Genomic DNA, 22,786 nt, shown 5'->3' with positions numbered 1-22,786 from the left:
AGCGTTGAGTGGCCACTCGCGTGTGACCCCGCAGCCGTATCAGATGGCATTCTCACTGTCTGGGGGCTGGGCTTATCGGGCCGCGGCATTCTGGGTCAGGCCTGATCGAACTTTAATGTCACTAGACCCCAGCAAGTGGACTTCAAAGCGAGTGGAGAGTGCATTCTTTGTGCAAGTGTACAGGGTAAATAACTAGAGGGAGGCTGGACAGAGGCAGACTGTGAAAGCACACGAGGGCTTTGACTCCACGCTGACTTTGATCACGCTTTTGTCTTCCTTATGAGTCATCAAAAAAGGCACGCAAATCAAGTGGCCTTGGATCAAAGGAACGGGCCCCTAATAGTCTGGGAGAAAATAGAGAAACGCAATAACATCAAAAAAGGAGGAGAAAAACTGGGCGTGTTGTCATTATGGAAAGATGTACTAAGAGCCGTGTGTGTTCGCTAATGTATTTGCTTATTCATTTAGTTGTTTGTTTGTTGTTTTTTACGCCCATATCTCCCTTCTAATTGGCTTAACTACCTTGAAAGCTTGTTGGGAGTCAGGAAGAAGAATGCGGGCGAGTTTGTTTAGGTTCAGTTTGTACAGTTACTGCTCATCGTTCTGCTGTACGGCCATGATTTTGTCTGTGGTTAGATCCGTTTGTTAGTGTTATTGTATGTAAGTAGTAGGTGTAAACACGTAGGCCATCGCTGCGGTCGTGACATGTGCTTTTGTGTGTTTGTGTATTAAAACATATGGCCTGTTCTGTGTTTATTTACTCTGCAGCTGTGTTTACGTCTCAGTTTTGTTGTGTTTTGTCTGGCGTGTGTATCAGGCCACCCGCGGGAGCTGACGGAGGAAGAGAAACAGCAGGTTCTGCACTCGGAGGAGTTCCTCATCTTCTTTGACCGCAGTATTCGTGTGATGGAGAGAGCTTTAGCTGAGGACTCCAACGTCTTCTTCGACTACAGCGGACGAGACTTGGAGGATAAAGAGGGGTGAGAATGTGCTGAGTGACACAAAAACATGATTTCTGGGTATTTTATCTATTATTTATGTTTATTTTTTTATAAAAATTTATTTTATATTATATTAATTATATTTATTTTATTGTTATATTAAACATTTGATTCAACAACAATCATAAATTATAAATTATTTATGGCTATATTAAAACAAACTTGATTGTTGTGAAATGTAATTTATGTGAGAAAACATGTCATCCAAATGAATCTTCACGAAATGGAATCAAAACCATTCCAAAACCATAAACTGCTTAAATCATCTGGATGCAGTCAGATTTGTATATTTTGCTAATTTAATGTTTACTTAATAAATATTTGTTATGCGATGGATGTGTAGGTTGCTCCAGTGTTTTATGTTCTGTCATAAAAGCCTGTTGAAATGATCACATTTGTATTTTCAACCTTTTTTTTTTTTTTTTGCTGAACTAAGTGAGATAAAAATAACTAAATTTGGTAGGGTTTGTGCTAGTCAGTAGTATTTATAATTAGGCTAATATGAAAACAGAAGACTCTAGTATGTCCTCCATGAGCTAAAGTGTGAGTGAGTGTGTGTGTGTGTGTGTGTGCGTACATTGTTCTTCAAAGAAATTCTTGCGTAAGTATGTCATCTATTAACAAGCTTTCATTTTGCTCTTCTGTATGGGTAATACAAACACACTGTTATTTTTATGATCTTATTTTACATTTATGTACTTTTTTATATAAATAGATAATACAATAATATATTTTTATAATTTTATAGTACTTTGACACACCATAATATACACACACATATATACATTTATATATGGTAAAGTGTATATATTAGTAGTTAAAGCAAATAAAAAATATAAATATATATAATTGTAATAATATTTCAAAATATAACTGTTTTTACTGTATTTTTGTTCAAATAAATGCAGCCTTAGTGAGCATAAGAGACTTCTTTCAAAAACATAAAAAATCGTATGTCGTTTTTGCTTTAACTAATATTTATATATGTATATATGTTACGATATGGTTTAATTAATATCGTATATGGATAAGTGTGTAAGCTCATGTTATCAGTTTCTCCCCCTCTCAGAGATCTGCAGGGCGGCTCCAGTCTCTCTCTCAATCGTCTGTTCTATGATGAGCACTGGTCAAAGCATCGGGTCATCACCTGTCTGGACTGGTCCCCTCAGGTAGACTGACCTCCCTCTCTGACCTCTCCCTCGATGTCAACACCTGTTCATTTAAAAGGGGGAATCTTCCCTCGCTCTGTCTCTCAGTCAGCTTTATCACTCTCATCCTCTTCTCTGTTCTCTCTCTCTCACATCTTTCTCCTGCCCTCACTATCTTCTCTTCATCTTTCCATATTTCCAGTACCCTGAGCTCTTGGTGGCCTCCTACAACAACAATGAAGACGCTCCTCATGAGCCAGACGGTGTGGCTTTGGTGTGGAATATGAAATTCAAGAAGACCACACCAGAGTACATCTACCACTGCCAGGTGAAAACCCTTAACACAGCACGACTTTATACTCTTACCCTCCGAAAATCACGTCACACAGAATATTAAAGGAGTGCGTTAAAAGGATAGTTCACCCAAAAATGAAAATTCTGTGATCATTTACTCGCCGTCAAGTCGTTCCAAATCGGTATGACTTTCTCGCTTCTCTCAAAAGAAGATATTCGGAAGAATGTTGATAGCCAAACAGTTTTGGTGAACATTGACTTTGACTTTAAAAAAGCTCATTTCTAAAAATATCTTGTTAATATTCCTCAGACAAAAATCATAAAGGTTTGGAAACATGAGGGTGAGTAAATGACAGAATTTACAGACCACACAAAACACAACACTCGCACTTTTTATACTTAAAGATGTCATACGCAAATTGGGACACACAACTAGACCCCTTGGAATGACCTCTTGCATTTTCAGAATGTGCAATATATGCACTTTGACTTGATTCACGTAGTATATCAAGTGAACAGAGATATTAATAGCACCTTTTAATCATTTTTTTTTACTTGTGTTGCACAAAGTTAAGACATTTTTTACACAAATTTAGATTAAAATGGAAAATAATGATTTATTTTACATTTAATTATTCACTGAGTTAAAAATATATGAATCGTTATGTTTATCATTACATAGTGCGTGCTATATATCGCATACTATTTCAAAAATATTGTAGGCAGCAGGTAGTGCATACTGTGCTGTAAGCAGCTCACTAGTAAATACACGTTGTATTCTAAGCACTTCACAATAAACGTATACCAAAACGACCTAATTGGAAAGCCATGATAAAGGAAGTGGTCGCTTCAATAAAAGGGAGGTCTAATGGAGCGTACCACTTCAGATGACGACATGGATTTAAATGAGGGTAAGGTGATATTTAATTAAAGGTGCACGCTGGCTGGCCTTGGAGTACCGCAGCGGAACAGAGCACCTTATTACGGTGTGTGTCCGCTTGGGTCAGGCCAAAAAAATCCTGAGGTTTGTGTGTAAAACATATCTGGTGTCGGTTTTGACGCTAATTATAAAAGACTCTGGGTTGGGAGGCTTTTCAGGGAGACGACCAAGTAAGCAAGTCTGGGAGGCGACAGCCTGGTGCGAGGGAGAGATATTAGAGAGACATTTCTGTAATAAAAAGATGTGGCTTACCACTTCCTAATCCTAACAGCCGCATATGTTTGCCCACCCACATGGACTGCTTTTCCAATGCCCAGCACCTCTCACACACACATACACACACACGCTCGTTTACTCACACTTACAACCCAAGCATACTCAGACATGCCATATTAACACATGTTCATAAACAGCAGACTTTTCACATTTATATATAAAATAGGAATGTTTTCTCATTGACTTTATAATTGAAAGTTACTCTAAAAAAGTCATTTATTACTAGCTACTAATTACATCTTCAACAGTGTAAATAGATTACTGTACTAATTACTCTCTCTAAAAAGTATTGCATTACTTGACTAATTACTTTCTAAACCCCATATCAACCTCGACCAGTTGAACAATACAAGGACAGACACGAAAATGCACTTTTGATTCTTTTAAATAAACAATATAAAATTGCATACATTATTCTTGAACTGACCAAAGTGTGTAAAGGGAGAAGGTTACATTAAAAACATTTGAATCCATTATTGTTTTTATATAGAATTTATCTATAGAGAGACGTTTCTGTAATAAATGTCTGGACAGTATTTAATGCAATTACATCAGAAATAACTGTAATCAAATTACAGACAGTTTAAGAGTTATCCCTTACTTTTTCAAGGTTACAGTAATTAGATTAATTAGTAATTAATTATACCCAACACTGACAATGCTGAGGGCATCAGTGTCTTACAGACTGGAAGGTTTTTGGCCACTAGTTTATAAATGCTTTGTTAAATTCCTGTTGCCATTCTGAGAGATATGAGGTCTGTATGACGGGAATCATAAGAGAAGTTTTCTAGATATAATTTTTTAGTTTGGCACCTTTAAAAAAAAAATCACCCCTGAAACTTTAATATATACACTCACCTAAAGGATTATTAGGAACACCTGTTCAATTTCTCATTAATGCAATTATCTAATCAACCAATCACATGGCAGTTGCTTCAATGCATTTAGGGGTGTGGTCCTGGTCAAGACAATCTCCTGAACTCCAAACTGAATGTCAGAATGGGAAAGAAAGGTGATTTAAGCAATTTTGAGCGTGGCATTGTTGTTGGTGCCAGACGGGCTAGTCTGAGTATTTCACAATCTGCTCAGTTACTGGGATTTTCACGCACAACCATTTCTAGGGTTTACAAAGAATGGTGTGAAAAGGGAAAAACATCCAGTATGCGGCAGTCCTGTGGGCGAAAATGCCTTGTTGATGCTAGAGGTCAGAGGAGAATGGGCCGACTGAATCAAGCTGATAGAAGAGCAACTTTGACTGAAATAACCACTCGTTACAACCGAGGTATGCAGCAAAGCATTTGTGAAGCCACAACACGCACAACCTTGAGGCGGATGGGCTACAACAGCAGAAGACCCCACCGGGTACCACTCATCTCCACTACAAATAGGAAAAAGAGGCTACAATTTGCAAGAGCTCACCAAAATTGGACAGTTGAAGACTGGAAAAATGTTGCCTGGTCTGATGAGTCTCGATTTCTGTTGAGACATTCAGATGGCAGAGTCAGAATTTGGCGTAAACAGAATGAGAACATGGATCCATCATGCCTTGTTACCACTGTGCAGGCTGGTGGTGGTGGTGTAATGGTGTGGGGGATGTTTTCTTGGCACACTTTAGGCCCCTTAGTGCCAATTGGGCATCGTTTAAATGCCACGGCCTACCCGAGCATTGTTTCTGACCATGTCCATCCCTTTATGGCCACCATGTACCCATCCTCTGATGGCTACTTCCAGCAGGATAATGCACCATGTCACAAAGCTCGAATCATTTCAAATTGGTTTCTTGAACATGACAATGAGTTCACTGTACTAAAATGGCCCCCACAGTCACCAGATCTCAACCCAATAGAGCATCTTTGGGATGTGGTGGAACGGGAGCTTCGTGCCCTGGATGTGCATCCCACAAATCTCCATCAACTGCAAGATGCTATCCTATCAATATGGGCCAACATTTCTAAAGAATCCTTTTAGCACCTTGTTGAATCAATGCCACGTAGAATTAAGGCAGTTCTGAAGGCGAAAGGGGGTCAAACACAGTATTAGTATGGTGTTCCTAATAATCCTTTAGGTGAGTGTGTATATATATATATATATATTCCCTTTTTTAGCAAATAAAAAAAGTATACGGGACACTAAAATGTATGGTATTTGTAAAAAGTGCTCTTGTTTATTTGATTGTGGTGTCACATAAATCAAGACTCACTTCGACCTTCCTCACTCTGTCCTTCTGTAGTCTACAGCTTAGTGCCTACAGGAAAGATGGGACGTACAGAAAGTATATATAAATACAAGATGAATAACACACAATGGCATTTCACAGCTTTCCTTCAGTTTGTCCTGAGGTTCAAGCATCGCTTTTTCATCATGAGGAGAGAAATGGAGAGAGAAGCACAGGATCTCCAAACATTTTGCCGTTGGCTGAGGATGAAAGATGTTGGGCCAATTTGCCGAGATATTGTTTTTCGCTCTGGGCTCTGTTCTAAACGGTGGTGCTCCCCTCTCACTAGACCGGGAATCTGATGGCTCTTAATGTGCGAGCATGTTCTGATGCTTAACCTTTCCAAACCACACTGATCTTATTCCCTCTGAGGTACACGCATGCAAGAGCCATATACTCATCCCCCACACGCTCCTCTCCTCTCTTCTTCTCCCCTCCTATTCTCCCTTTGCGGCTTCCCTCACTCTTGGCAGGCCGTACGGCGGAGTTCAGCAGTTTTGCAGTCGTTTTTCCAGATTTACCCACAGCCGCAACTTTCATGTGCTGGATACTTCAGAAACCCCCCCTCCGGCACCGCCGGCTCCCACTTTTCCCTTAGTTTCTCTTTTTGCTGTTCCAACTTTACCTCTTTTTGCCACTTCTCTCTCTCTCCTTATACTTCTTCTCACACTCTAGCTCTGTTCAAAAACCCAGTGAGCTGCCTCGTTGCCTACTTAGGCAGCATCCTAATCATCACAGATTCACATAAGTGAACATACTACATTGGCGGTATCTCCACACATCACATACATGGGAGGCACTTTATTTCGATGTTCTATTTTACTAACTATAAGTAACATTGCAACTACAGTACATGCCAACTAAATCTCAGAGTATTAGTTGACTGTTAGGCTAGGGTTAGGTGTTAGGGTTCGGGTTAGAATAAGTTGACAGTGACACGAACTTGCAAAGTTACTTAGGGAGAAAAAAATAAAGTGTTAGCAGATATTAAGCAGACAGTCTACTAATACTCTAGAGTTAGTTGACATATAATTACAAAGTTGTTTATAGTTAGTAGAATGTCTCAAGTGGACCATAAAAATAAAGTGTTGCCTTGATTTCAATGGAGTTTGGCTCCAGCAAACAAAGTGATTCGTTAATGAGCTAAAAAAGACAGTACATGCAGATATTTGTTAAAATACTGTAGATTTTTATTTTTAGAATAGCATCTCTCCTGCTTTCTCTACCATTTTGGATTTATTTTTTCACCGTGTTCATCAGTGCATTCTGGGATTGCCATCTCCACAATGGACACATACAATGCAGTCTTTGAATATGGATTTAATGGGGTATATTAGTAGGTTCCATAGTTGAGTTACATATATATTACCGTTTAAAAAGTACGATTTTTCAATGTTTTTGAAAGAAGTTTCTCACCAAAACTCCAATTATTTGATCAATATTTTTGGAAATATTATTACAAATTAAAATAACTGTTTTTTATTCAAATATTTGTTTTAATTTATTTTTTTGTCCTGTAATTTTTTATTAATCAAGTCTTCAGTGTCACATGATCCTTCAGAAATTATTCTAATATGCTGATTTGCTGCTCAAGAAACATTTATCATTATTATCAATGTTGAAAACAGTTGTGCTGCTTAATATTTTTGTGGAGCCAATTTTTTTTCAGAATTCTTTGATAAATCAAAAGTTCAAATATTTAATATAGTATAATTAGTAATATTGTAAACGTCTTTACTGTCACTTTTGATCAATTTAATGCGTCCTTGCTAAATAAAAAAGTATTAATTTCTTCTTTTTTTTAAATCATCCTGACCCCAAACTTTTGAATGGTAGTGTAACTTGACGTCTGGAAAACGCTTTAAAAATGCTGCGTACGAAGACAGCACACCAGGTTTTGAAACACAGCTTCTGTTTGTCTTTATCCTCTCCTTCTTCATTTCACAGTTTCTTTGGCTTTGGATGGTTACAAAAGGCCACTCCTGTTCAGACAGTTGTGTAATATTTCCGAGGTGGTTTTGGTTTGTTTTGGGCTCTGTGTGGCGTGATCTTGGCTCCCTGCTCTCCGCTGTTCTTTCGGGCCCATCATCACAGCAGGCCCTGCTCGCCAGTAACATCACATGACCTTCTAAAGTGGGCTGCCTCTCGCCACATCAAGGGCACACCCCGAAAAACTGCTCACCGATACTGTCAGCCCTCATCTGCATCGCCTGTGTTTTATTGATATCATTTATATATTTTACCCAGGATGACTCTGTGTGAACCCCTGCTGGATGCCTGAGGCTCGCTGGCACAGAGGAAGATGTGTTCGCAGGCTTGGAGAGATGCCCGCTCTGCATAATGCTGGATGGAGTTGCATGTGCTCATAAAGCTGAGTGTAGAAAGGCTTCAAAACCACTCACAGCTTTTGAGACAGGAAGAGCAGAGACCTCCAGTCCGCTATGGTTTTACTGCCGGCTCTTGCATCCACAAATAAGCATTAATGTAGATAGGGGGATGGGTCATGGTGGTTGACTAGTTTATTTGGAATTTTTTTCATCTTCTTTTTTTTTTTTTGGTGCTTTTATCAGTGCTTTAATTAGAATTCTTCATTTAAGCAATCCACTGACTAGACCATTTTGAAATGATAGTAGCACTAACTGTAGGCCAAAAGTGAAGGTCTATAGGATTTATTTAGGAATTAATGGGATAGTAAATTCTGTCATATATTCACCCTCATGTTGTTCCAAACCTGTATGTTGAACAGAAAAGAAGATATTTTGAAGAATGTTGGTAACCAAAAAGTTGACGTAGGAAATAAAAATACTATGGAAGGCAATGGCTAACGTCAACTGTCTGGTTACCAACATTCTTCAAAATATCTTCTTTTCTGTTCAACAAAAGAAAGAAACTCGTACAGGTTTGGAACAACTTGAGGGTAAGTAATGACAAAAACATTAATTTCTTGGTGAAATATCCCTTTCTAAAGTGTCTAAAGTGGACTGATGTAAGTTTTTGGAGCAAGCATGTTGACTAAATTGTTAGATTTATGTATTTTGAGGGGGATCAAATTCACTTTTATAAGTGCACTACCAAATCAAATGAAAGTATAAAGTATAGAATTGCATTTCATCCATTTTTGACTATGCTAAGAATACTGTTCATTCATATTGACTGGGACACGGCCGTTCTTTCCTCTTGTCCGAAGGTAAACGAGAGAGATCAAACTACTCGCATTCACTGGCTTCTCCTCCATTGTTCTCTGAAACGGAGATATGGTATTACAAGGCCTGTGCCAGTAACCGCAGAGTGACAAAATCCGTGGGGTGCCGTTTGGGGAAAAAAAAGAGGTAGAGAGTGAAGGATGCTGGTGGAAGACAGAGGAGTGCATCTGGAGCTGATAAGCTTTGCTGAGAACCACATGATTGTGGTGCTTCAGGAGGAGGCGGCAGTGAATGTACTGTCTGTTACACAGTCATCTGCTCCCTGACAAATGGCTCCGACTTTTTTTTCCTCCTCTTTTCCCTTTCGGCCCTCAAAAAAAGGGGGCAACAAAAGAGGGAGTGTTCCTCATGCCAGGGTTAGTCTTGTGGATTATCCCATACTGAACCATTCCCATTGATATTATTTTGTCCGAAGCACTTAGTCCCAGTGAAACCGGGAAGGTGTTGTGGGATTGTCTTTTCACTTTCATTTGACTTTTCCATATGACTTTCATCAGAGCTTTAGGGTTGTTAGACGTCAAGCTAAGCTTGTAATGTAAAATATTCTCAATTAAATCAGTCGGTGAAATGACTGCATTGACGAAATAGTGAAATTGGTGTGGACAACAAACAGGAAACTTCCTAATATTGACTGTGCCAAGTTTGACTGTATTGACGCTACCATTGGTCATGGTGCTATTGTATACTTTGAATTAACTTGAGTACAAAGTAACTTTGCCACATTTAATGATAATCCATTTTCTTTTCACTTAATGGGTCTCATTCATGAAACATCCGTAAATATACGAGTAAATATGCGAGTGATTTTCGCGTAAAGAGACCTTCCCGAAAACTCTTCTCCTGATTCACAAATACTTTGTAAACATCAGATGTGATAGTGAAATGTGTGTGTGTGTTAATGAATTCCAATCAGTCGTAAATGGGATGCACGTGCACGCTCATTCTCAATTACCATAAATCCCGCCCATATATCCGACTGACAACTATATATGGGCATCATATTGTGACACCAAACGAAGGATTTCAACATGTCTTCTCAAAAGCGAATGAAAAAGAAAAATTTCTCAGATGCAGAAATCGAAGTTTTATTATCAGAAGTTCATTCAAAACACCACATTTTATTTTCAAGCATAGGTGGCGTATCAGGTCCTAAAAAAAGCAAGCTTGGCAGTTTCATCTGTTAATCAAAAGTAAAAAGAAAAACCGTATGTAATTACTATATATAATATTTTTTCAAAATGCTGTGTAAATATGTACCCGATTAAGGTGAATTTAAATGCAGCCTTAGTTATTAATGAGCAAAACGTTCGAGTGTTAAACTCACTATTTGGGAGCAGGTGTAGATTTCTTTCGTACCAACTAACATTTGGAAAAATACGAACATTTGAATGATTCCGCCAGAACCACTTTACACACGATTTACACACAAATTCGTTCTGCTCGTGTTTCATGAATGAGACCCAATAATTCTGCCACAATATTTTTTTTTATTCAGTGTAATGTAGACAAAGATGTATCCCAGCTTCCCTTGAACAAACTAAAACCTGAAATGGATTTATCGCATTGTAATTCTTCTACGGAAAAGATCACAGCCAACAGTTGTATAGGACAAAGTGAGCTATTCCAGTAGCAAAAGCTTACATGTGGAGCACAGTGCTCGAATAGTGTTTGTGGGCTTTCAGTAAAACTGAGGTGGTGGTTTCAGAATCCATGCGTTGAAGATAGACAGATCTTAACTTGCGCTCTCCATATGGTGTGAATATACAGCCTTTTCATCCAGTTTCCTCTCAGTGTCTTGCGCCTCTGCCATGTTTAGATTATGACTTTAAAGAGAGTTCAAATACTTGTCATATTTCTCTGCGCTTCGTTATGGAGCAAAAGGTCTCTGTGGATTTATGTGGTTTCAGTAATGAGGGAAGAATACATCTGATGTTTTATAAACTGAGATTGCCCTATGACATGTTATTCATCATTAAAGGCCCGTTCACATCATGTCAGCATTGTCCAGTGCGTTGAACTGTATGGAGTGAAGCGACGACTACAGTGTTACCCCATAGCAAGGCATTGTCATCCAGTGCTCAAATTCCAAACTCTTTGGGGTTTTGACCTCTTTGACCCTTTCAAAAAAGATACACTTTGGACCTACAGAATGTAAGTTTGAAAGTTTGTGATTTTCACACATGATTTTGTCACCATGTGCCTCCATTTTTTGCCTTAATCTCTTTTATATATAATTTATATTTACCTTACTGTTTGATATATTTTTTAAATATTTTCTCATGTTTAATAAACATTTCACTGTTTGTTTTGTAGGAATTCCAATGAAACATTAATTTATTTGAAATCTTTTTATATTAAATTATTTTGGGATTAAAAAAAGATCCAGTATTGCCAAGGAGTCATGTGTATTTTTAGTTTTTATTTAATTTTTAGTATAGTTTTATTAATATTTAAGATTCGTTTTTAGTCATTTTGTTATTTGCTTTTATCATTTAATTAGGTTTATTTAAAATATTTATTTTTATTTTTATTTCTGTTTTAGTTTATTTACAGTTAATCATTTTAGTGCTTCACCTTCAGTTTATTGCCAATGCAACTTTTCAAAAAAATTTCAACTAATATTTATATTTTATTTAATTTCAGCTTTATTTCAAACACTTTAGATTGGGTCCAATTCTCAGTATCAACTAACTACGACTTTTGCCTCAATAAACTCCAAATTACTGCTTATTAATAGTTAGTAAGATTGTTAAGTTTAGGTATTGGGTAGGATTAAGGGATGTAGAATATGGTCATGCAGAATAAGGCATTTATACATGCTTTATAATAAACAGCCAAGTAATATGCATGCTAATAAGCAACTATACACTCTAAAAAATGCTGGGTTGTTTCAACCCATGGTTGGGTCAAATATGGACAAATCTAAGCGTTGGTTTAAATTTTTTTATTGCATTTTTAAACCCAGCGATTGGGTTTGTCCATATTTGACCCAACCATGGGTTGAAACAACCCAGCATTTTTTAGAGTGTAGTAAATAGTGAGAATTGGACCCTAAACTAAAGTGTTACCATGTTTTTTATAGTTTTAGTTAAAAATAATAACCCTGCCAGGAGTAGGGCAGACTGGTTGTTGTCCAGAGACAGTAAAGTTTTGTAAACGATTGAACAGATACATTTACACAACTCAGCTTATCCAATCAAAAATGAATCTGTTACGCTATAGAATTAGCATGTTAAGGAACAGAAAACGGAGGGATGGAGACTGTCTTCAGAGGTTTCTGCAGGACAGTGATGATACCACAGCAGACGAGTCTGATAAAAACAGTGGTGTGTGGAGAGGCCAGAGAAGCCTGTGATTGGCTGTTGGCTGGACTGCTCTCCTGAGCTGAAGTTTCAGGTTACGATACTTCATTAAGTCTCTGATTAATGGCTTCATAGTGGAGTTATTACCCTCTTGTTGTGGTGACCCCAGCTCATGTTCATTAGCCCAGTAATGAAGCGCTGGTCTGGGGAGCGTGTCCCTGACACATGACTATAGGAGAGAGAGAGAAAGAGACTTGGTTCAGAGGTCGGCTTGTGGCTCTGATTGAAATAGCCGTGTATTTAAGCAGCAATGTTCCCCTGTCTCTGTGTTAGTATTCAGGACCGACTGATCATTAATCACCGAACAGAGATCCCTTTCCAGCGGTACTGGCAATCAGACTAATCAAGACTTGAGTGAAACTTTTCAACCCCTTAAAAGATACTAATCAATTTATTAACTGAAATGTTGGCTTTTGATGTCCAATGATTGTATTATTGCAGCCGGTGTAGTAACATGCAAGTCTCTGCTTTCTATTTTATTTCTATCATAATACTGTAGTTAGGGGTGGGAATCATAATAAATTAGAAGCTAATACATTTAAATCAGTTCTTGCAAAAGGTGACTTTAAAGACTACACTCTAAAAAATGCTGGGTTGTTTAAACCCAACGTTGGGTCAAATATGGACAACCCCAAATGTTGGGTTAAAAATGTAATTTAAAAGTTTAACCCAACGGCTGGGTTAATTGTCCATATTTGACCCAAAGTTGGGTTGAAATAACCCAGCATTTTAGATTGTAGTCATTTGTTCGGCAACTATTCATACACTCTAAACAATGCTGGGTTGTTTTAACCCAAATTTGGGTCAAATATGGACAAACCCAAATGTTGGGTTAAGAATGTAATTTAAAATTTTAACCCAACTTCAACTTTCACTTTCAACTGTACATTTTTTAATTACATTTTTAACCCAACATTTGGGTTTGTCCATATTTGACCCAAATTTGGGTTGAAACAACCCAGCATCTTTTAGAGTGTAGTCTTTTTAGAGGCAGCATAAATGCAACCAAATATTGTCTGTAACTGTATTTAATATTACTAAACAAACAAAAATGTGGTAACATTACAATTCCACTGATTACAGGACATGTAATGTGTATCTTAAACTACATATGTTATAGTATGAACAACCAGTCAGTGCTATACTGATTCCAGTCTCATTAATTAGTTGTAAGCTGTTTGATTCACTATGAAGAACCAAATCATTCACAGTCATTTGTTTGTGAATCATTTGGAATACACATGTGCTGTATGGTTTTGATTCACTAAAAAGAATCGACTCGACTACATTGGTCACTCTATATTTTTGATTCACCAAAAAGAACTCGCTCAAAAGAGTCATTCGTTCATGAATCGTTTGGATTTGGAACCATACAGTGCGCTGTATGGTTTTGATTCACTTTTAAGAACTGTCTCAAAAGAGTCAATTGTTTGAGAACCGTTTGGATTTGGAATACCCTGGTTGCTCCTGTATTTAAAGTTCCTGTATTCTGTGTATAGAAAAAGCTCAGGAGTCATTCGGGAATCGGGCTACATTAGTAACTGATTGCACTCTGTATGTTTTGCGTTGTAGATTAAGTTGCAGTGTTGCAACACCGCTGAAAAATAGTCCAGGAGTATTTGTTTTAAAGAACTCGCGTGTGAAATCCAGTCGGCATCAAACAGAAGTTGCGGTTTTTTCCTTATTGTGATATCTGTCCAAGTAGAACGGCTTCTCGAACAAGAAAAAATGTAGGGCGGGACTTGGTTTTGTCCATGGGGAATTGATTGGATTGTTGTGGTTTGCTATTGGTGGATCTCATGTGAGTGACAGGTTGCCCCGCCCTCGTGTCGGTAAACACATCATCAGAGTAGAGATGAGGTGTCGCTGCAAGAGGGACGGGACGTTATTTTGATTAAAGATTACAATGGCATGTGATTGTTAAAAAAAATAATGACGTGCATGCATAAATGATCTATAATATAATAAATATGCGATATTCCACAAAAGAAATGGAAGCTTTAGCGTAAGTTCTGCCAGGAAGAGTCTTTCTGGTAGAAATACGAATTTTGACTTCATGGTGACTTTAACGAAACATAACGTCATTCATTTCTGGTATGTAAATGAAGGGAATAGTTTCTGTAAAGAACCGGTTCTCTGTATTCGTGTAGAATTTCTCCATCAGGCCGCAGTCAATCACACAATCAGTCAAATAATCTCCAGTCCAACCATCAAACGCTTTTGTCTTAATGCGTTTCAACTTTAAACCAGATTTGCCTGCGTGTCCTGAGTGTAAATAAACTCAACTCGCCTTTATTTTTACCCCTCCAACTTGGTTTATTTTGAGTCCTTTTAAAAAACCACCTCACATGCGAAGCTGCTCCCGAAGCCTCTTAGAAGCTGTATTTTTTTTAGAGGGGGGAACGAATGAAAGAAAAGAGAAGCATGTTTTCTTTTTCTCTGGTTTGTTTTCCAGTCACTTTAAAATGAACCCTGTGTGCATGACGGCGAGGCCGCAGATGGTGCGGTGCATGAAGGGAGACAGTCCTAGTCTTTGCTTTACTGACGACTGGAGAGCGCAATGAAAACACGCTTTTTACACTTCTGTCCCGCTGCTGTCACATCACCACGAAAAGGGCAGTTTTGCAAGTAAAACAAAATATCGTTGTCTCCTTGCTGTCAGTAATTGGTCTCCTGAGATAATCGCGAAAGCGCTTAGTAAGGCCGCTGCAGAGAATTGTGTGTGAAAATATGTAAGCATTAGGGCACGTTTCATGTGACAGGCACTGAAGAGGAACCAAAAACTCAATAAAAGTGAAGATGGAGGGAAAGGCTGTCACAACAAAAGCCAGCGCTTTTCGCTCTAGTGCACTCTGTTTATGATGCTGTAATATAAAACTGCTGTTCCCACAATCCTTAGCATAGTTTGGTACTCTGCCCACCCTTCCTCCTTTGCCTTCATCATCACCTTCATCATTCTCTCTTTTCTTCGTCTTTTTGTCCTAAAGATTTTGTCTTGTCTTGTCTTTTCCAGTCTCCAGTGGTGTCGGTGGGTTTTGCCCGGTTTCATCCTAACCTGTTGGTGGGCGGCACATATTCGGGGCAGATTGTTCTCTGGGACAACAGAAGTCACAGAAGAACACCGGTTCAGAGGACTCCCCTGTCCGCCGCAGCGCATACAGTAAGAACACTACAGACACAATCATCCTTCTTAATCTTAAAGTGCCCAATCATGCTTTTTCGAATATTTCCTTTCATGCAGCATGCAATATAGCTTTTTGTGAATGTAAAAGGTCTGCAAAGTTTGAAAGATCAAACTGCACAATAAATGGAGTTATTGTCTAGAAATTGATTCTGAACTGCCGAAACAAGTCGTCAGCGATTCCAGTCTCAATTCCAGTTACATACCTATGTAACAAATTTGCATAATGCCAGCCTAGGGTCTTCATTGGCTGCCTGTGAACAACGTCTACTTTGACCCTCAAACGCTGAGGCCTGGAAGAGAGTGGTTCGTGTTGTCGACATCTCAAGAAGAGATTGTTTTCAGCGCTGCAAAAGCAAATGCACTTTACATGCACTTCAAAAGCATGAGGACTCTGGCTCTAAGGCTTGGTTACGACTGCAGGCAAATGTGGCCCAAATCAGATTGCTAAATCCGATACAGGTCAGATGTTTTACAATGCGACGCAGTCTGAACGGTCATATCGGAATTCATGAGACTTCTACGTCACTCTAGAGCAACATTCGGCACAAATCTGCGCTCATGGGAGTCACTTCAAAGATTTTACATACCGGTAGTTATCAAGACAGTTGCGAAAGGTAGTGAGTGAATGACAGTGGTGTGTCAGAGCTCATAAGTATTACGGTGACAGCTCTATATACAAGCGAAACATGAGGGCTCGTATCATACATGTTTAAAAACTCTTCTCTTCTCGGCAGATCACACTTAAAATCTACACATAATCACTTTAATATTCTCCACGTTTACTTCCGTATGACAGCGTGCTGCGGGACATCTTTTTATCGTTCTTTTATGCATGCGGGTCAGTCCAGGACCATGATCTGTTCACACTGGAATCTGATATTGCCCCAACGCGTTCTCATCCCAAGGCGTCAAATACTGACGCTTTTGCCAAAGCGTCTACATCCGACGCACATGGCACCCTTTAGCGTCAATATAACACGCTTCGGTTATGGGTAGGTTTAGGTCTGGGGTAGTGTTAGGGTTAGACCACTAGGAGGCGCCATATATCTGCGTCTCATATTGACGCTAAAGGGTGCCATGTGCGTTGGATATAGACGCTTTGGCAAAAGCGTCAGTATAGGACGCCTTGGGATGAGAGCGGGCTGATTGGCCACATTTCAAACAACAATGTTAACACCTATGCAAAAAAAAATTGCATTGTGAACGTAGACTATTTGATATGGTAAAACTGACGCCATTATTAGTTCGTATCACTGAGTATCAAGCACTGAGGAAGCCTCCGGAGCTGGAATTCAGATATGGTAACAGGCATTTTGTTTACAATACACGCTGAAAGCGGTCGACCAATAACAACAGACTGGACCGTCTGACCAATCAGAGCAGAGCAGGCTCTCGGAAAGGACAGGTTTAGAGAAGACTGACGCTGTGTCCGAAATCTCCCACTACTCACTATATAGTGGACTATATAGTGAGCTCGCCATTTTGTAGTGCTGTCCGAATGTATAGTAATGATTATTATACCCTATAGTCCACTTGATGTATCCCAGAATGCATTTTGAAAAGTAGTGTACAACCGATGGTCACTAACCCAAGCCCTACATACCATCATGCATTGCGCTGATCGTAAAAGACCCATCAGCATCATCTTCATCTTTAACTTACAATTTGACGACGTCTTGCTAGCGTAGCAAGAACAGCACGTCGTTTTCTGTCTAGAAATCCTGTTTCTTTCGCTAATCCGCAAAATCTTCTGAATCACGAGAACAAACAAAAAAGATAAATATTGAGTGGCATCTCCACAGAGTCTAAAAGCTGTTTTATTAAGAGTATTATGAGCAAGATATTTGATAACGTAGATCTGTTGTTGTTTTTTTCCTAATGTCGACAGGCAAGAGAAAACGGTGTGGCGCGAAAATGAAAATATATGAAATATGTGTATTCATTTTATTTATGTTTATAAGTTATAATCATGTGTGGAGTAACGCATTATAACAGAAACGGCCAGAAATGACTTTTAATTTTACAATTTTGGAGAAATAAGCTCAATATAATGTAATGTATTTATTTAAAAAAAATCTATTTAGCCCAGAGCTGGCTCGCCACCAGCTGACAGATGATGGCGCGTTTAAATAGTGCGACAGTAATGACGTAATCAACGGCGCCGAGAGACGATCGAGTAGTGTCCGAAAGTGGTGTTTCTATTATGCTGGTGAGCTCACTATATAGTGCTCTACACCCTACCCCCTACATAGGGGTTAGGGAGTAGTGGTTTGAGTGGAGATTTCGGACACAGCCTGAATCTTCAAACAAACCGTTTTCAGGCTCTTTGAGAAATGAGGTGATGTGCAATGTATATTGTGAGAAAATTAAAGTGTTTTTTGATCTTGGATGCTTATTAACCTATTGTAGGAGACCTCTAAATATAATATTGTTTACTAATACTTTTTAATGAGCTCATAATAGGGGCAATTTAAAGTTAAGACCAAAGTGTTGTGAAAGAGTCATATTCTGTGGAACACAAAATGAGATATTATATCAGAATGCCCAAGCCTCTCTATTCTATACACTGAATGTAAATGGTGAACACGACTGTCAAGCACGATTTTCATTAAGTAACGACTTAGCCTGTATGGCATGAATATTCTTAAAAAACATCTCCTTTTGAGTTCCTCTGGAGAAGGAAAATCTTACTGGTTTGGAACAGCACGAGGGTCAGTAAATGCTGACAGAATTTTCATTTTGGGTGGACTATCCCTTTAATCAGACATAATGCTGGGACTGGGAGCAATCACCCCTCAACGTTTTCCTGACCTCGTCTTCTCTCTGTGCAAAAGTCTACCCAGGGCTAGACTCCGTCTGTCAGCACAGTCAGGCTCAATGAGCCCCATCTAACTCCTTGTCATGCAATAAAGACAGTACAGCCTAGTAGCAGAGAAAAGGGACGTCCATAGACCCTTATTGTGCTCAGCTGCCACACACACGGCCCCTGAATGCCATACATGCTGAGGGTTTAAACTCCCGTGCCCTCAATAATGAAAGCCTATGTCCCGACCGCCGTCTCACCACTCCACCGGCTCATCTGAAAGAGCCCATTGTTGGTCAAAAAACAAAATCAAATTGACGGCAATAACGACATAATGGATTCACACAATCAACTGTATTTGCAGACGGGCAGATGCCCGAGCCATGTTAGTTCACAGGCTAGGTATTGTGTCTGTGTACACATTCAGTTCATAGCTTTAATTTTGCAACATGTTTGCTGGCCATACAGTAGTATTCCTCACCCTTTATTCAAATATACATTTTTAAATTGTTAAAGATTTTGTAAGCATGTTGCATAGTTGTACTTGGAGTCAATAGCTTTTTTTGTGAGAATGCAAGGAAACGTGCCAAATTGTGCGACATAATTCTTGGCCAGGCTGTCATACAAAGAAGTTATGAACACATGCAAAAACAAGAGAACCAACAAAATATAAATACCTGTTATGTTGTAGTCAATGTATGCTTTTTTGCACAGTAAAATAAAACCTGTAGCTGTAGTTTGCCTTTTTTGCCAAATAATTTTGTCAGATAAACACCTTAACCAAGTTTAGTGTTTTGTTCTTCCCTCATATTTATAATATTTTTAAAAAATATATGAAATATTTTCCTCATATTTTGATGGTTTAATCAAACCTGTAGGGTCAACAAATATCCCATGCGGACTACTACTGTATACGGATTTGTATGTGACATACTGTATATGTTTCTTCTCAAAGCACCCAGTGTACTGCGTCAATGTGGTCGGCACCCAGAACGCCAACAACCTGATCACTGTGTCCACAGATGGACGTATGTGTTCCTGGAGCCTGGATATGCTGTCGCAGCCTCAGGTCAGTTCTGGCACATCTGATCAACACCTGACACTCTACCAGCATCCATCACACCTGTATAAAAGTCTGTCTGCTCAATTGTAGGAGAGCATGGAGCTTGTTTATAACAAGTCTAAGCCAGTGGCTGTGACTGGGATGGCCTTTCCCACTGGAGACGTCAATAATTATATAGTTGGCAGTGAGGAGGGGACAGTGTATACAGCGTCCAGACACGGCAGGTGAGTGGCACACACACACATGCATACATTTGACACACTGTCCATGATAACCCTTAAGGCTCGCTCACACCAAGAACAATAACTATATCGATAACTATATTAGTGTCCACACCAACACACTATATCGTTCTGTTTATTCTAAGTGCATGCTCCAGTTATGTCGTCTGTCGCTTTAAATGCTCGAGCTCTTTAAAACAGGCTGGATTCTAATTTGCTGTCAGTGTTTTTTTCATTCCTCAACTGGAAAAAATAGATCTGAAAGTGATCGTAACGATGTTGTTTCTCTGTGCCGTTATCGTTGTAGTTGTGGTGTGGACTCAGAGATAAATGAAATATAAAAAATCAATCACTGTGGCGAGCAGGACGAGGCCGGGGAAGAAGGAGGCGGGAACCGGCGAACATTCAAAGAATTTAATAGGGACCGCCTGATTGACAGGGACCGCCTACTCACCTGTCAATCAAAACAAGGGTTATAATCTTTGCTTACATATGGCTTTCTGATCAAAACATTTGGAAAAGCATGTACAAAAGTCTGGGGTCGGTAATATTTTTTTATTTTTTTGAAAGAATTATATGCTTACCAAGACAAAGATCAAAAATACAGTGAAAACAGTAATATTGTGGAATATTATTACAATTTAATGTGCCTTTATATTATATATTTTAAAATGTAATTTATTCCTGTGATCAAAGCTGAATTTTCAGCATCATTACTCCAGTCTTTAGTGTCACATGATCCTTCAGAAATCATTCTAATATTGATGCTAAAGAAACATTTCTTATTATAATTAATGTTGAAAACAATTGTTAATATTTAATATTTTTTACTTAATACTGAAAAAAAAATATTATAGTTCAAAATCTTTTATGAAAGGAGAGTTGAAAAGAACTGCATTTATTTGAAATATAAATCTCATGTAACATTATACATGTCTTTACTACCTATAGAAACTTGCTGGATAAAAGTAAAATTTCTTTAAAAACAATCTTACTGACCTCAAACTTTTGAGCAGTAAAGTATACGTACATGCACTACTCGGGGCTTAAAGTATTCCGGTGTTGTGCCGAATTTCGACTGCCTGCCAAATTATTACCCCCCTCGTTGAAATCAGTACCTGATTGCCTAATCCTAACCCCTCCCCCAAAATTTATCCTAAACCTACAATACTAGGGGGGTAATAATTTGGCGGGGGTCAGAATTCGGCACCACACCGGCACCGTGCGGCCGTGAGGAAAAAATTATTCTTTTCGCATGCGATTCATTTTTGTCCAGCTAACGTGTTAAAATATTTAAGCAATTAACGCAGCATCCGTTCTTTCTGTCATCCTTTAGCTAGGGTTATGATCTTGTTCTTATTCACGCAAATGCTTTAAACCACTTATGCGCGACGTACAAGACAAAAGAGAACGCGCTTTCAGTGAATGTCCTCCTGACACGCGCGCGCACACGAGACGCACAGAGAGACGCGCGCCAGTATCGAGTTCTCTTTCGCGCTTGAACGAACAATAACACACACATTTATGCCAAAATGTCAGTTTTGTCGAGTATCCTCACAAGAACAGTCTTAAATGAGTTAAAAACAATCTTAAATGGAAGTAAATAGTAGTGAGAGAATGAGATGCGTAAAATCCTGTCAGCAGCTGTAGATCTTAAAGTGACAGGAGCCATTAATTCTGTCTGTCAGTAAAGTTAACCTAAAGAACAGAGAGACAGAGAAAATTACTAACTGCCCTCGACTAAAGAACGCTTGTAGCTTTGATAAGGATTAATCTATATTTCATTAATTTATGCAGTGCGGACTGTTTTATAACCTTATTCAATTTCTGTATGGTACAGGTAAATTACATTTATTATAGGTTTAAGTTAGGATTGTTTTAAGTTCACTTAAATTAAAGGTTTTTATATTTTTTGAAGCCTATAATGTTTAAAATTTGGGGGAAATTATTTTCATCGAGACATCAGTAGATATAATATGAGTGATCCTGGCTTTCATTCATAAAAAGACGGCATTAAGATACAGCTGTAATAAATAAATGGTGCCATTGAAGATGTTCATCTAAAAAAAAAAATTTTGTGAATTTTTTTCACTTTAACCCCTGCTAGACTTACATCAGGTGTGTAGAGGGCCTTAATGGTTACTTCTATTTGTTTTTGATCATCGCTTTGTGTTGCTCCACAGTAAAGCTGGTATATGTGAGATGTTTGAGGGCCATCAGGGGCCAGTGACAGGCATCAGTTGTCACAGTGCTGTGGGCCCTGCTGATTTCTCACACCTCTTTGTCACCTCTTCTTTCGACTGGACTGTCAAATTGTGGAGCACAAAGGTAAGACTGAGTATCCTCTACACCTCTTGAGCATCATCAGAGCACCTCACTCTGTTGACACCACACTGCAAGATATTATAAACAAATGATGCATGACTAACCATCCATTTTAATGAGACACATTGCCGGCTCATGGACTGTAATGAGTCACCATTCAAACATTTACCAGTGTATCATTAATGAATTCATTCAAGGGACTAAAATTGTGTAGCACTTCTGTTAATTCACTGATATTATAATATTTAAACACACAAATATTTAAACCTTGCCATTCTAACAGCAGCAAACATTTTTGTTTGAGGTTTTTGTATGCTTATTAAAATTAATATTGTTATTGCCTCGTCAGATAGTTATCATTTTCTTAATCCATATTGTTGTGTTGTTTTAACAAATATCTCAAATCTAAATTTACTTAAAAAAGCAAAATTATGTAAGATAATAGGGTTTTTTCACATAATATTTTTTTGGTAATACTTTAGTTTAGGGTCCAATCCTCACCTCATTGCTTATTAGCATGCATATTAATAGGATATTGGTTGTTTATTAGGACTTATGAAGCACATATTAATGCCTTATTCTGCATGACCATATTCTACATCCCTTAATGCTTCCCAATACCTAAACTGAACTACCTTACTAACTATTAATAAGCGGTAATTAGGAGTTTATTGAGGCAAAAGTCATAGTTAATAGTTAGTTGATACTGAGAATTGGACCCTAATCTAAAGTGTGACCATATTTATTTATT

At 38.4% G+C, this 22,786-nt stretch overlaps 1 protein-coding gene across 2 annotated transcripts in view; it reads left to right on the top strand.

Moving 5' to 3' along the window:
- The window catches only part of LOC130084317 (cytoplasmic dynein 1 intermediate chain 1), a 70,502-nt gene that overhangs the window by 34,946 nt on the left and 12,770 nt on the right, over positions 1-22,786 (top strand). For both annotated transcript variants that reach the window (XM_056249668.1, XM_056249667.1), the window contains 7 exons: positions 818-980; positions 2,071-2,170; positions 2,352-2,477; positions 15,453-15,599; positions 19,382-19,495; positions 19,580-19,713; positions 21,894-22,038. In XM_056249668.1, the coding sequence (XP_056105643.1) occupies positions 818-980; positions 2,071-2,170; positions 2,352-2,477; positions 15,453-15,599; positions 19,382-19,495; positions 19,580-19,713; positions 21,894-22,038 (929 nt within the window). The remainder of the gene's footprint in view (positions 1-817; positions 981-2,070; positions 2,171-2,351; positions 2,478-15,452; positions 15,600-19,381; positions 19,496-19,579; positions 19,714-21,893; positions 22,039-22,786) is intronic.

Source organism: Rhinichthys klamathensis, unplaced genomic scaffold, assembly GCF_029890125.1.
Source record: "Rhinichthys klamathensis goyatoka isolate OS25496 unplaced genomic scaffold, OSU_Roscu_1.1 h1tg000060l_1, whole genome shotgun sequence".
Lineage (NCBI taxonomy): Eukaryota > Metazoa > Chordata > Actinopteri > Cypriniformes > Leuciscidae > Rhinichthys > Rhinichthys klamathensis.
The sequence above is the reverse complement of the archived record's forward strand: the minus strand, read 5'-3'. Positions and strand labels throughout refer to the sequence as shown.